Genomic DNA, 13,387 nt, shown 5'->3' with positions numbered 1-13,387 from the left:
GACTAAACATTAAATCAGTGATCCTGTGTGTTACAATAAATCTCTGTTCATTTTTAATCCCAGTCCAAAAAAAACAGAAGATATTTTTGTCGAGAGCAAATGCAAAAAAGAGGCAAAATTAAATACTAATTGAATAAAATTTGGCTAACTGAGCTGCTTGGGGTTTTGCTTTTAGCAGTGTGTTACACGGGATTTAAAACAAAAAGTTTCCTGTGTTTCTTATGAACTCCAGGTCACAAAGACTGCAATTCTCCACATATTTTTGCAGGTGGGTCAGTTTCAGTACCTAAATACCCCTGACTAAAACAAGACTGCATAGTTTTAAATATAGTCAGGTTTTAACCCTCAGATTGCAACATGAGGTCTTTAAAATACCCATGTAAAACACTGCACATCCGTACAGATAATGTCCTGAGGATTGCAGAGGGGAAGCCCTCTGCATAATATCTGCTGCCAGCTGCACGACTGAGATAAAACATTCCCCTTAAAAATGCATCATGAAAATGAGAAATACTGAGGCAATGTTTTCCCCCTTATCTGCACACCCCTGTTCAGGGTAGAAAATAGAACTATTTCGCTGGGACTGGGAGACCATCACAGTTCTATAAGAATAAGATTTACTCTGCCACTACCATCGAGAACTTCTGCTGGTGTTCATGACATGCTCCTCAGAACTTCTCTAGGTGTTCATGACATGACAGCACAGAGCCCGTGTCTGGACTGCAAATCCTGAAGGGAAACACTTTGATTTAAACTATGAATTACACAGAATCCAGGCTCCATAAATATGCTGAAGCACATAATCATGGATTATTTGGTTCAATAAAGACCAACAGCAACACATACATGTTGACTTCTAAAAATGTATAAATAAAGAAGAAAAAGAAAACTGTGCTTTGCAAGGTTGCTTAAAAGACATTTTTACAGGAGGCTTTAAATGACAAGACCTGCACAAGATCTAAAGGCATCATTTCTTTATTATGCTCAAAATTAAACATTTTGAGACAAAAGAAATCTAAGAAAATCTCTTGTCCACACATGAAATGTAAGTTTTACCCCTCATCAAGGCTTCATGTTTAATTCAAAGTCCATTCAACCGCCACTAGACAGAACTTACTGAATTGTCCCTTTGATTTTAACAGGAAGGGATGATACAGAGTCTTCCTTAAACAAGACTGATGCTATACTCAGCGTCACACAAAACACACTGCAGTGAATTTGGAGGCCCCCTGAACTTCACAGTTGTCACTTCCCGGCACTGCAGCCATCTGGAAGGCCTGCCATCTCCTACAGCAAGTGCAAGCTGCTACGACTTGTGCTAAAAGAAACTTCCATTTCCAACTGTGCCTATAAGATCTGAGCTCCCCAGAAGACCCACCCACTCTGGTCTCTGCCTGGAGGAGACCTGGCGCTGGTCACTCCCTGAGGCAGAAACAAGCATGGGAGGCATCACACCGGGTAACAATCTCACTCCAAATAATCTATTTGGCCTCAATATTCCTTGAATAAAGATGGTTTTAAGTAACACTAGAAAGTATCTTATCTGCTTCTCTCGCCTTTCTCCCCACATCAATATACTCAGTGCTGTCAGCCCAGCGGGCTGGTCTCAGCACAGAAAGGTGCCCCATGAGAGCACCGAGACCCCAGGGACAGGGAGTGTTCTGCACCCCCCTCCAGCCTACAGGTTGCTGGATTCCATGCTAAGGAGCTCCTGAGGGGGATGTGCTTCCAGCCCCCCTCTGGAGAAGGGCAGGTTGCCATGACAAAGGCCTTTGAGAAAAAGAGGTGTGGGATGGAAAAAGAGTACATGAGAAATCTAGAGGGGAAAAATGTGTATCTCAATTCAGCATTTGCCAGAATTCCCCAAGACAAAGTCACTGAGATTCAGGTTCACGGGAAAAAGTAAATGACTACAGCTGTTCTGAAATCAGGAGAGGCTGGATAAAGGATGGAAGTAAATATAAACACATAGCACACAAAAAGCTCTGGATATGCTGATCCTGATGAAGAAAACCTCCCCACAGCAAGGTGTCCTAACATCACTTCAAAGAACCTTTATTATCAAATGCTGCCGAAGCAGAATCACTGCAAGCAAAGGCACCTTTCCCTTAGGCCTTTACAGGCACTTCCCAATGGCCTTAAGAAAGCTTTAATCACCTGAGCCACCTGCCACTATTTTATGGATTGCACAAGCCCTGCTGCAGTAAAAGCAAGCTTGCAAATACATTTTCAAAATTATACTTTGTTTCTGAAGTTTCTCTATCCCAGAAGGTCTCAACAAGGTCTGAACAATCCTACAGAATGGAGTGAAAGAAAACCAAAAGGACCGAAAAAAAGAGGGGAGAGGCAGATTCTATCACAGCACCAAGTGACGGGCTTAACCCTGTTGTCTCTTCAAGATTTAAGAAACCAAGAAATACTGTATAATAAGAGAACTGTCAAAACATGGAGTTCTACAATTACCCAGCAATCAGAAAGCTGTGAAACCCCACTGCCCTGAAAGGCAGAGTGAAAGACAGCTTCGTTTTCCTGAACTGAATTTTTAACATGTTGTACATAGCAGCCAGTCATCTCCCTCTCCCCCGTTTGTTGTAGGGGATCCATTTCAAAATATCATTTCCTTGCTTCAAATCATGCCTGTCATTACAATCCCAGAGCGCCCAGGCTGCATGCATGCTATCCCTTAAAAGCAGTGACTTCTGGGTTGGAAAGACATCAGCTGTATGTAATGGGTGTAGCTACTGCCTACCTCCTCCCTCAACCCTATGAACAGATCTCCCTATTCCCTTTCCCTCTGCAGCATCTGAGTCTTGGCACAGAGACAGCTGGCAGTGCCACTTCAGATACAGCTCCCCTGTGTCCCCTCTGCTCTCAGTGCCACGGACCTAGAATGGACACTGTATTTGAGTCTCCCAGCTCTGAACCCCCCCTCAGATTCTTCCCCTTTTCCCCACAGGGTAAGTTTCTTCCCTCTGCCTCCAGCTTTCTTCTCCAGCTTCATCATCCCTGCATCCCACGTGTTCCTGCCCACATCGTACCTGTTGGCAAGACTTGCATTGCTGCCACTGCCACTGTGTTTTCTTGCCCGGCTCAGCCTCCGCGTGGGCTTTGGGTCTTGTAGTCCAGGACTTGGAACTGAGGGGAAGGCTGAGGCATAGCCATGTTCACACTCTGCATGAAAATCAACAAGCAGGGCATAAAAAACAGGTTATTAACCAAGGAGGGAGAAAAAAAAACAGCAGTCAGCAGCAGGCAGGCCTCACCACTGCCCCGTCAGCCAGGCTGGGGAGGCTCTTCAAACCACAACAGCTCAGGGAAATGACTGATGATGTACTCAGAGGGAAGTGGACTGGGAGGTGCAGAAAAGAGGAAGGGGAATACACAGGCTCTGCCAACCTTGGAAGAAGGACAACACCACTTAAATACCTGAGAACATCAGGACAGCCCAGAGAGCACCTCGTCTCTGCTCCTGTCTGAGCTACCTGAACTGGGCAAACCAGGCACATTTCATCATGCCACCGAGGTCTCCGCAAAGCCAGAGCCACCCATCACCATCCTGGTGGGAAACTTTGACACCAAACACCACTTTTCCTTCCATCCGCCTCTATCACCTCCTCTCTCCCTTCCACCTCAGCCACCACCTCCACAAGGACGGGTCAGCCCTGTCCCTCATCAAACCCCTCACTGACAGGGTTCACCTCCTCCAGCACACTCTTGCTCTGATCCCTTCTCACCCCTCCGCCGGGGATTTCTGACCCCAACACCGCTTCCCCCATTACCACGGCTGTTATCCCTGCACCCCCTCTTCCCCCCATTACCTCTCTCCCTCCGTTCCAGATACTCGGCCGCCTCCAGCAGCCGCTGGATGTTGATCATCTGGACCTGCTCCATGACACTCCGCAGCCCCGGGCCCCCCTCCGCCCCCTCGCTGGAAACGGGGGCGGCAGCGGGGGGTTGCACCGCGGGATCGCCGTCTCTCCCCAGCCCCCGGGCCTCCTCACACCGACAGCCCTCTCCGTACCGGAGGTGAGGAGGGGGCGGCTCTGCTGGGACGGGCGCACGGAGGTGGTGAGGGACCGCGTGAGGAAACGCCGGAGGAACAACCGGGATCCTCCTCCCGGCGGAGGCAGCTGCTCCTCCCGACCCACACCCGTCCTGTGGCCCGGCCCCGCCCCGGGTTCACCCCACACCGGGCCCTGCCAGGACCCAACCACCCGGAGCGGCCCCTCAGCCCCGCGGCAGGACCGGCCCCTGGCCCCGCCCCGCACCACTTTGTTTACCTCTGCCCGGCGCTCACGGGAGCGCGCCCGCGGGGATACCTGGGAAATGTAGTTCCTGTCTGCGGCCGGGCACTGCGGGGCGGGGGGGCACTGCGGCCCCCGCACAGGGACACCGCACACCCACCCGCGCGCATGAGTGCGGGTGCAGAGACCACCCCCCAACACCCCCGGAGCAATGGCTGTGTGCCATGATGACTGTAGTGATGGTTCCATGCCCAAACAGAGCCTGAGGTTATGGCTGTGCCCAAGTCCAGGCCCTGACGTGGTGGTGGACAGACCCTAAGGTGGTGGCTCCTTGAGCACCCAGACCCTGAGGTGAAGGCTCCATGCTCACCCAGACCCTGAGGTGAAGGCTCCATGCTCACCCAGGCCCTGAGATGATGGCTCTATGCTCACCCAGGTGCTGAAGTGATGGCTCCATGTTCACCCAGACTCTGAGGTGGTAGCTCCATGTTCACCCAGACTCTGAGGTGGTAGCTCCATGTTCACCCAGACTCTGAGGTGATGGCTCCATGTTCACCCAGGTGCTGAGGTGATGGCTCCATGTTCACCCATACCATGAGGAGATGGCTCCATATTCACCCAGACCCTGAGGTGGTGGCTCCATGTTCACCCAGACCCTGAGGAGATGGCTCCATGCGCACCCAGACCCTGAGGCTGTGCTCACCAGGCCCTAACGTGGTGGTGATTTGTCCCATCCTTCCTCCCTCCTTGCCAGCTCACAGCACTGGTGCATCAGTGACACAAACCCAGCGGCACTCATAACCCATGTAGCCAGCTGTAAATGGAGGGGTGATGAGTGTGCCACAGCTTCCCCCGGGCCACCACCTGCAGGCTGAGCTCCATGCTCCACCAACACGCTAGCGGCCTCAGAGGCAGGAGGGACCTGCAGCCACTTCATCCCTCCCCTTGCAGACACCAGCCAGGGCTGTGCAAGTGCCAGGACTGTGGCAAGAATGAAGCAAAGGGGCTAAAAACGAAAACCAGCAGCCACAGGGTAGGGGCTTTCCACATCTCGCCTGTGGAGATGGAACTGAAGGTGCTCTGGGACCTCACACCATTTCCTAATGTGAACACAGCCCTTTGAGAGGATAGCCAGATGTCACAGCCAGCAATCTTCACTGTATTTGAAGCAGCACGTAAACAAGTAAGAACGGTGACCACTCAACGTTTTAACAAATACTGTCACATCTATACCTCGCAGTCTGATCACTCTTCTCAGCACCTTAATCAAGTATTTACATCCTGATTTTCATACAGGTACAAGCCCTCGAGACCACTTATTTAACTCTGGATTTTACCAGCTTCAGCGTTTGCTGGAATAGAGCTTAATAACCTGTTAACATTCAATTGTATGATACCGGTCTCTGAAATATTTGATCTACTCTCAAAAAGGGCCCAATCAGAGAGCATTCAAAATCAGAATCAGAAGGTTCAGGGTAACAATCTGAATCTCAAACTGATACTGACTTAGAAACCCTCCAAGGACTGTTTTGTAGGTCTAATTGGGATTATTTTCATGGGTCTGAACCTTTAGGCTATGACAGGTTACATTTATAAACATTCCTCCATCAGGATGGGTAAAAAGTACCCTGGAAAAGTACCTTAAAACCCCCAGAAAACCTGAGAGTATCAATTAATGGGTCCTGTCTGATAGCAAGAGCTTTAAGCAAAGCACAAAGTACTGGAGACTCATGATGAAGTTGCAAGAGCTGGCAGCACTCAACTTAAGAAGGCCTAAAAAATGGATTCAGGGTAGCTAACTTTTCTTTAAACACATTTTGCTGATTCACCATTTCTGAGGTTTCCTCAGAAAACTGCAGGCTTGCAGCTGATGGAGGTAAAAATAATAGCACCATTCAGTTCTTACACAGCCCTTTTCATCTCCCAATCTCAAAGGGTTGATTTGTTTTGCTTCTTTTAAGATGGGATCACTGAAGAGTACAGGAAGCTGGGACACCTTCGGGGTCATGCCTCCCTCATCCTGCTCTGTGGAAAAGCAAGCCCCAGCCCTCACTAAGGCAGGACAGCCTCCATTCACATACCTACCCTGAGCCAACTACAGCTCTTGTAAAGATTGGCTTTTGCCTGGAGGTGAGCTCAGGGAAGGGAGTATTCTTTCTCTCCACCTCTTTTTTCTATGCTGGGAACTGCTGATAGAGCAGATAGTTACAATCACGTGGAAAGTTTCAGACTTGATCAGTCTCAGGGACTTATTTGTATGGTTTTGGATTATTCACAAAGGGAAAAGGACACAGGTGTGCATACCCTTCCGCAAGTACTTTTCTGGGCTCTAATTATGCTTCCTCTAACCTGCTTCCAAAACCAGGGAGCCATTTGCCTCTCAGGATTAGCAATACTAAACATAAACCCCCAACCTTCCCTCACTAAAAAACCCATGACAAAGCCCCAAAATCTCTGCAAGACAAGTTCCTGTCAGCATCCACTGACACTAGCTTTTCTGATGGCATATTCAGAAAATCCACTCTAGAGATTACCCTGGGAAAGCCATGGCTGGAAAATGGAGAGGAAGTTTAGGAGCATATCAAAGTGTTAGCCTCCTGATGCCAAAGTTTAAGATACAAAATGAAAGAGTAAGAAGGAGGGGGACACAATACACATGGTGAGTGAAATCAGCACTGGAATGAAGTAACAGCAGGATCAGTTCTGCGTGAAAACGATGTAGCATCAGCTCTTCCATTTACACATCAGCTCAGCTTCCAAGTCTTTGTTTCTGAAGTAAACAATGTACAATTAGAAGAAAAAATCTATGTGAAACAAAGACAAATTTGAGTATGAGCTGTGGGACATCTTCCCCAAGAAGGAGCCCTAAAGAGGCAGACAAGCAGAGCCAAGCAGATCTGCTAAACCTTTCAGTTGCCATCCCAAGTGCTCATGTGGGCAGGTCAGCCTGCGAAATGCCAAAGTTGTATGTGACAGAAACAAAAGTGGGTGGAAAGTGAATGGCAAGAAGAGCCCGATGCTATTCGACTGCTGACCAAAAGCCCCAAAAGTCACATTTTAAATGTGGTTGAGCAATCCACAGGCAACACTGGGGAGGGACTAAGGGAAGAATATTTTAGGGGAGAATGAGATCATTTAATTTAGTGGCTCCAAATGATCTGTAAGTACAGTTTTCTGATTATAAGTGCTTGCTGCTTGGCATCCGTTCTGGCAGCTGTGATTCACTTTCATTGTGTGTTCTGCTGCTTCGCCCTTTAGAAAGGGGCTTTTTACATTTTATTAAATGGCACTTCGGCAGCCCTCCATTTCCAGCCTTAATAATGGATTTGTTAATCTCCCTGATAGCCTTTCCCTCCTCCTTAGCAACAATTTAAATATCCAAGAAGAAATCTGCAGTGCAGAAATCAATTAATATTTACATCTGAAACGCTGCTGTACTATTTTAATCAAGTAGAACAGATGTGGTCTGTTTTTTACCAACATCACCATCGCTTGCATTAAACTTGCATATTCCATCAAGGAAATCTTCTAAGAGCTTTCCAGAAAGTAATGTTTTAAGCTTCTGAAACCTGCAGTGACTCTACCTCTTTTCTTTCCACTCTGCAGGAAGGGAAACTGAGGTGTAAGCAGCATAATTGCTCATATGAAGAAACACCCTAAGCTAAAGGTGGAACAGGAACATACCTCACAAAACAAGATGCCCAACCCTCTGCTTTGGACACAAGGTTTAGAAATTACACAATGCTTTGCAACGTGGAAGTTATTTTCATTAAGGGCAATCCCTCTGGCTAAACTGCATGGTTTTCCATCCCTTCTTTGGCCTTTTCTAAAATCTTCCTATCCCCGAATCTATCCACTCTCTGGGAGAAACATATACATGGCAAGGTGGGCAAAGGAATTTGGAAGAGCTTCCTTTGCCCACCTCTGCACAAACCCTGCATAGACTTTATATTGCTTATGAAGCCTTGACACCTAACACTCCTGCAAGCAAGGTGTGAATAATGATCCTCAGGAGGAACAATTCTCTGCTGCTCCCAAAGCAGTGAAAAGATTCTCTGAATCCTCAGATCAGCAGACCATAAACCCCCTGTTTTCCTAGCCAGGGGAACATCATCCTTGTCATACCTGAATATCCCACCTTTCAGCACATGCTGTAACAACCAGGTCTCTTGTACTTATAACAGCTCAGCATCAGAGGACTTGTAGCAGCAGGCTGGACAACATCCCAGGTCCCACCTACTCAACACCCTTCCAATGCCTTCAATACCTTCCATAAGGGACCTACACAGCCTATAGGATGTGGCCTCATTTCTTATCCAGGAGCCTCATTCTTTCACAAGGCATCAGATAATCCCTTTCAGCACTCCCACTGGTGCCTGGAACTCATCCACTAGTGAGGACAGGCATTTCAGAGCCAAACCACCTGGATATCCAGGAGTTTAAAGAGGAATAAAGCACATGCTGCATACCTCACTCTGATTCAAAGACAGAGTTCTGCCAATCAATAAGGTAAAAGCCACATGTCTACTGGCCCTTTGGGCTACTGGCTCCTTTCCTCCAGGAGATGTGTTGCTCTGTTTCCAGACCTGTGTTGTGCCCCAATTTATCCTGAGTCAGTGGCTTATTCTGTGACTTTGGTTAAGTCACTTGACTGATCCAAAATTGAGTAAGAGGACCTCATGGAAACAAAAAAACATCATATAGTCCTTCAGCTAAGTAAGCAGGTAGGATACTTCATCCAACAGCAGAAGTGCTTCTCTGCCAGCTCTCAGGATGCTCTGCTGACAAGGAATATGATCAGATCTCAGCAGCGCTCCTGGCAGAGCCCCATGGTTTTACCTCTGCCCTATCATTTCTCCTGCTGTGGCTTCCTTCTGAATTTTATGCTGAGGTCCAAACAGCGTGAGTCAAAATAACCCAACCTGGATGTGGCTAACATATGAATCACTGCAGCCAGGTCACAAACAAGGAGGAATGAAAGGGGTTTATTGTGACCTCAGTGGAAAATATATAAATAAAGGAGCCCCGGACTGCTCCATATATCATATCACTGTAAGACCCAAGACCATCTATACTGACCTTGAACCATGTGTTCAGCTCTCATTGATTCAATGGGAGCTCTGCACATAGGCAGAAGGCAGTCTCGGCTCCTTCTCCCCTCTGCTAATTATAGGTTTCTGATACTCCTTTACTTTAGCTTGTCAAAAAAGACCCCAAGCAGCACACAAACAACTGAAAGAGCCTCATGATGAAGATACTGTTGACTCACCCCCAAGGCTCAGTTTTTCTCTCCTTCGGAGAGGATTAATCAGGAGCAAAGGACAAATCTAAGGTCACCCATTTGTTATTCCTGGTCAGAAGGTCAATAAACATAGCCAGCACTAAAAGAAGATGTAGCTATCTTCTGTGAGAGGCCAAAGTTCACTGTCCCATGCGTGCACACCTCTACTAGACTTGTGAATAAGGACACCACTGATACAGTGTCTTGCTTGCTTTCATGCGTTTAGAAGAGGATATGGCAACACCGGTCTGTATCTGCAGTGAGATCAGTATATATTGCATACCATGTCTATTACAGATAAGTCATCCCATCCCAAGAATTCATCACATGTTTACGCAACTCCTACTGTCAAAAGCATGAGTCCGCACACACAAAAGGGATGCTTGGCACATACTAAACCTCAGCTGAGTTTATTCCAGGTCTCTCTAAAAACATCTTCCAAACTCTTAGCATTTCAGCTGCTACAAATTCCCAGCCATGCTTATTCATGAGGTGGCATTTGCAGAGGTTACAGATACACCAACGGAGCTGCCCCCAGCACAACTTCCATTGCTGAAAACAGCCACTGTAATTTTTTTTTCATGTGACATTTCTATTCCTTAGATACCAAGCTTAAATTTCTAGAAACAGGTCATTTGGAAACCTGTACATGTCAGTTAGCAAGGTGTGTTGGGATTGGGTTTTGTGGTCTCGCAGTGAGAACTGCAGCAAGCAGGCAGGCAGCACCGTTCTTCATTTCCAGAGGCTCAACTGGAAAAATGACTGAGTTGTGTTTCAGTAGCTAAAATACTCCCGTTTACCCAAGCAGTCTGATAACAGGGCTGTAATACAAACACTGCAATACAAATAATTTCTACTCCAATATTTTTAAAGGTAAGTGAATACTACATGGGTGGTTTCACTGCTGGTGCTGAAAGGGCACTTCCAAAGCATATTCTCCCCCTGCCATAGCCCTGACTCTGCTCTGTGGCTCTCAGCCCTGTGGTTCTGTTCCCACACCATCCAGCACAACCCATGAGCCCTCTGCTATTATTCACAACCATGATGATGGGATGTGGGACCTATACATGTAAAAAAATCATCTCATTTTTTCCTAGGCATCAAGCAGGTAGGAAACTTAAGTGACAGTCCTGCCCTAGACATGGAAGGCTCCAGCAGTCACCTCACCCCACTGACCTGCAGGCAGAAATGGGAAACTGGTGAGTTTTCGAGGCTGAGAAGGGCCTTGTCGCAGCTCCTCAAACACCATAAGGTATGACATGCATATGGGAATATCTAAGAGCTGGGATCCACAAAAGACAGGGCTGTGCCTGCCTCTCTACCAAACAGGACCCACTCCTGCCTGGGACAGGGTTTTAAAACGGTAGATAACCTGGCACAGCCACCAAAGGCTTGGAAGAACGGATGCGGATATTGAGTGTGGTTTATTAGGAACTGTGTAAAACAACTAGGAAAACCTCTGGAGCTCACCCAGCCATAACAGCTGTTCCTTAAATTGCTGCCTTTGGCTCCTGAAGCCCTTCAGCTCCCACACAGCTGTGATGCTGATCCCATCCAACATCCTAGAGCTTCACCCAGCCCCAACCCGTCCCCTGTCCTGGCCATGAGGACACAAACATCTCCCTGTTACCTCTGTTTTTGACTGTGTTTCCTTGGGGCAGGGCACTGTCATTCCCCTGCATGTAAGCACCTTGCCCAACCGGGCTGTGACTCAGCCACCTACCTTCCTGCTGGGAGTAACACCAAAATAGCTCCTTACAGCCCTGTGTAACACCACAGTCAAGTGACCTGGGCATCCTGCAGGAAGCAGGAGAGTGACCACGTTTGGCCACAGTCTCTCCATCACCAAACCTTCCTGAGCTGGTCTCCTGCATTGTTGCTAATTGCCAGGTTGGAGACTGTAACAAGGAATGACCAGGCATTACCAACATCCCTGCCAGACTGCCAGCACAGGGTATGCTGAGCACTCACTCCTGTGCTGGCAGATGGAAGGGCACAGCATCCTCTCAGTGCAATAACCTGAGCTCCGCATGCAAATCTCTTCCCAGTAAGGCCATGCATAGATGTTAGGATATAACCCTTCCGCTCCTGCAGCTATTCCCTACTTTAGACAGGGCCTGTAATGCTCAGAGATTGTTTTCCAATCCCAGCAGCATTTTTCTTTGTTTGGGAGCAACACGTAAAAGCTGTCTGGTTTACGACCGTCACGTTCTGAGCAGCACGTTTGATAGTTGAGCCTTTAGTTAAACGGGACTTTTCAATCTAAAATGTCCTGATTGCAAATTAAAATATTGAAGAGCTTTGCAGAATTGCCTAATAAAAGTGAGGCTTTTCAATACAACGACGGTGATGATTGTTAGTGAAAGCTTCACTGAAAACAAGTGCTCCGGAATGGAGCTGTTTGGATGCAAACACCTCTTTTCAAAACACAGCAATTAAAAACCCCTGCATCCTGCTGCCCTGCTCATTTTCCAGTTCCAAACAAGGAGCTGCATAAAATGCTGCATTTATAAATGGAGCGTATAAAACATCAGATATCATCCACCTCAGCAGCAAGAAAAAATCTATCTCCCTCTTCCAGAGAAACCCCATGATTGTGACAGCTCCCCTTCAAGACAAGAGCTCTCTCAAAGCAAACAAACCCAAAGCGGTGTTCTTCCGTTTGATTTCCAAAGCGTTGGTTCTGCTGCCTGCACACACAAACACGGGTTTTGCTGTAACTCCTGTCACTTCCCTGCTCGCAGCCGCGGTGCAGCTCAGCTGCACGGCTTTGCAGATTCATTATGAAACAGCGATTAGCACCCGAGAACCCCCCTCACCCCAATATCAATTCAACTTCCCAAAGCAGAAAAGCAGCCTGGATTTGTTCAGGGCGAGTGGAGAACAAGGGCTTTCAGCCCACCGCCACCATGGCTTTAGCGGCAGAGCCGCTTCTCCGCAGCGGGATCCCTTTCCCTGGAAGGCTGCGTGCCTGCAGAACAAGGGCACCCTAAATCTTCCCCTTCGTGGGACCTATAGGTGCCATAGGGGACGAGCAGCAAGGGGAGGGTGGTGTGCGATGGAGACGTGTGGTGAGGGACTCGCTGATCTCTTTGTAAAGTTAAACGGAAAGGAAAACGCAGCACATGCTCCATGAAAAGGAGGGGGAAAGGGGGAAAACTGGGAATGGAGGAGGGAAAATGAATGAGGAAAATAAAGAAAATACAAAAACCATTTAAAAATAAGCAGAAAATAAAATAAATCATAATAGGGCCTAAAGAAGAACCGAACCCTGAGGAGAACAGGGACGAAGCGCAGGGGAGCAGAGGAGCCGGGGCTCCGGCCACGATCCCATGTGACACCCGGGGGACCACAGGCTCGATCCCCCCCACCGCGCACCCCCTGCTCCGCGCCCCACTCGGCAACGCGTGACGTCACAAGGGGGACCCCGCCGCCGTGCATTGGCGGAGCAGGCCGATCGGCTCCGCCCCCCAGGAGGTTTCCACCAATGAGCGCGGCGGGTCGGCTCCATGTGCGAACCATGTGTCCGCGGGGGCGGAGCCGGCGCGGCGGGGCCGCGGGTGTCCGCTCCGCGCGCGGGGCTCCGCGGGCGCGCACGGCCGCGGGGCTCGGTAGACCCTTTGTCTGCTCCGCTCGCCTGCCCCGCTGTGCGGCCGGCAGCCCGCGGCCCGCTCCGCACACCGCTCCAAGGGGCTAACGCGCAGGGGCGCAGGCTACGCGCACCCCACCGCACCCGCGGAGCAGGAGGCCGGCGGTGCGGCTGGGCCACCGCCCCGCACCGGGCGCTCGCCCTGCCCTGCCCTCCCCGCCGGCTACCTGGCGAGCGCTGCCTCTTGCCTACGTGACTCTGCCCATGCCCCGG

At 49.0% G+C, this 13,387-nt stretch overlaps 1 protein-coding gene across 2 annotated transcripts in view; it reads right to left on the bottom strand.

Moving 5' to 3' along the window:
• Nucleotides 1-13,387, bottom strand: part of MXI1 (MAX interactor 1, dimerization protein) — a 56,827-nt gene that overhangs the window by 42,788 nt on the left and 652 nt on the right. Inside the window, exons 1-2 of one of the 2 annotated variants that reach the window (XM_005154534.3) lie at nt 3,819-4,154; nt 3,039-3,171 (exon numbers count right to left, since the gene is read on the bottom strand). In XM_005154534.3, coding sequence (XP_005154591.1) covers nt 3,039-3,171; nt 3,819-3,891 — 206 coding nt within the window. In that variant the 5' untranslated portion in view covers nt 3,892-4,154. Of the gene's footprint in view, nt 1-3,038; nt 3,172-3,818; nt 4,155-13,387 lie in introns of those variants that run through there. The other variant, XM_034062010.1, reaches the window with a different exon arrangement.

The sequence above is a fragment of the Melopsittacus undulatus genome, chromosome 4 (assembly GCF_012275295.1).
Source record: "Melopsittacus undulatus isolate bMelUnd1 chromosome 4, bMelUnd1.mat.Z, whole genome shotgun sequence".
NCBI lineage: Eukaryota > Metazoa > Chordata > Aves > Psittaciformes > Psittaculidae > Melopsittacus > Melopsittacus undulatus.
This window is presented reverse-complemented; position numbering and strand designations above follow the sequence as displayed.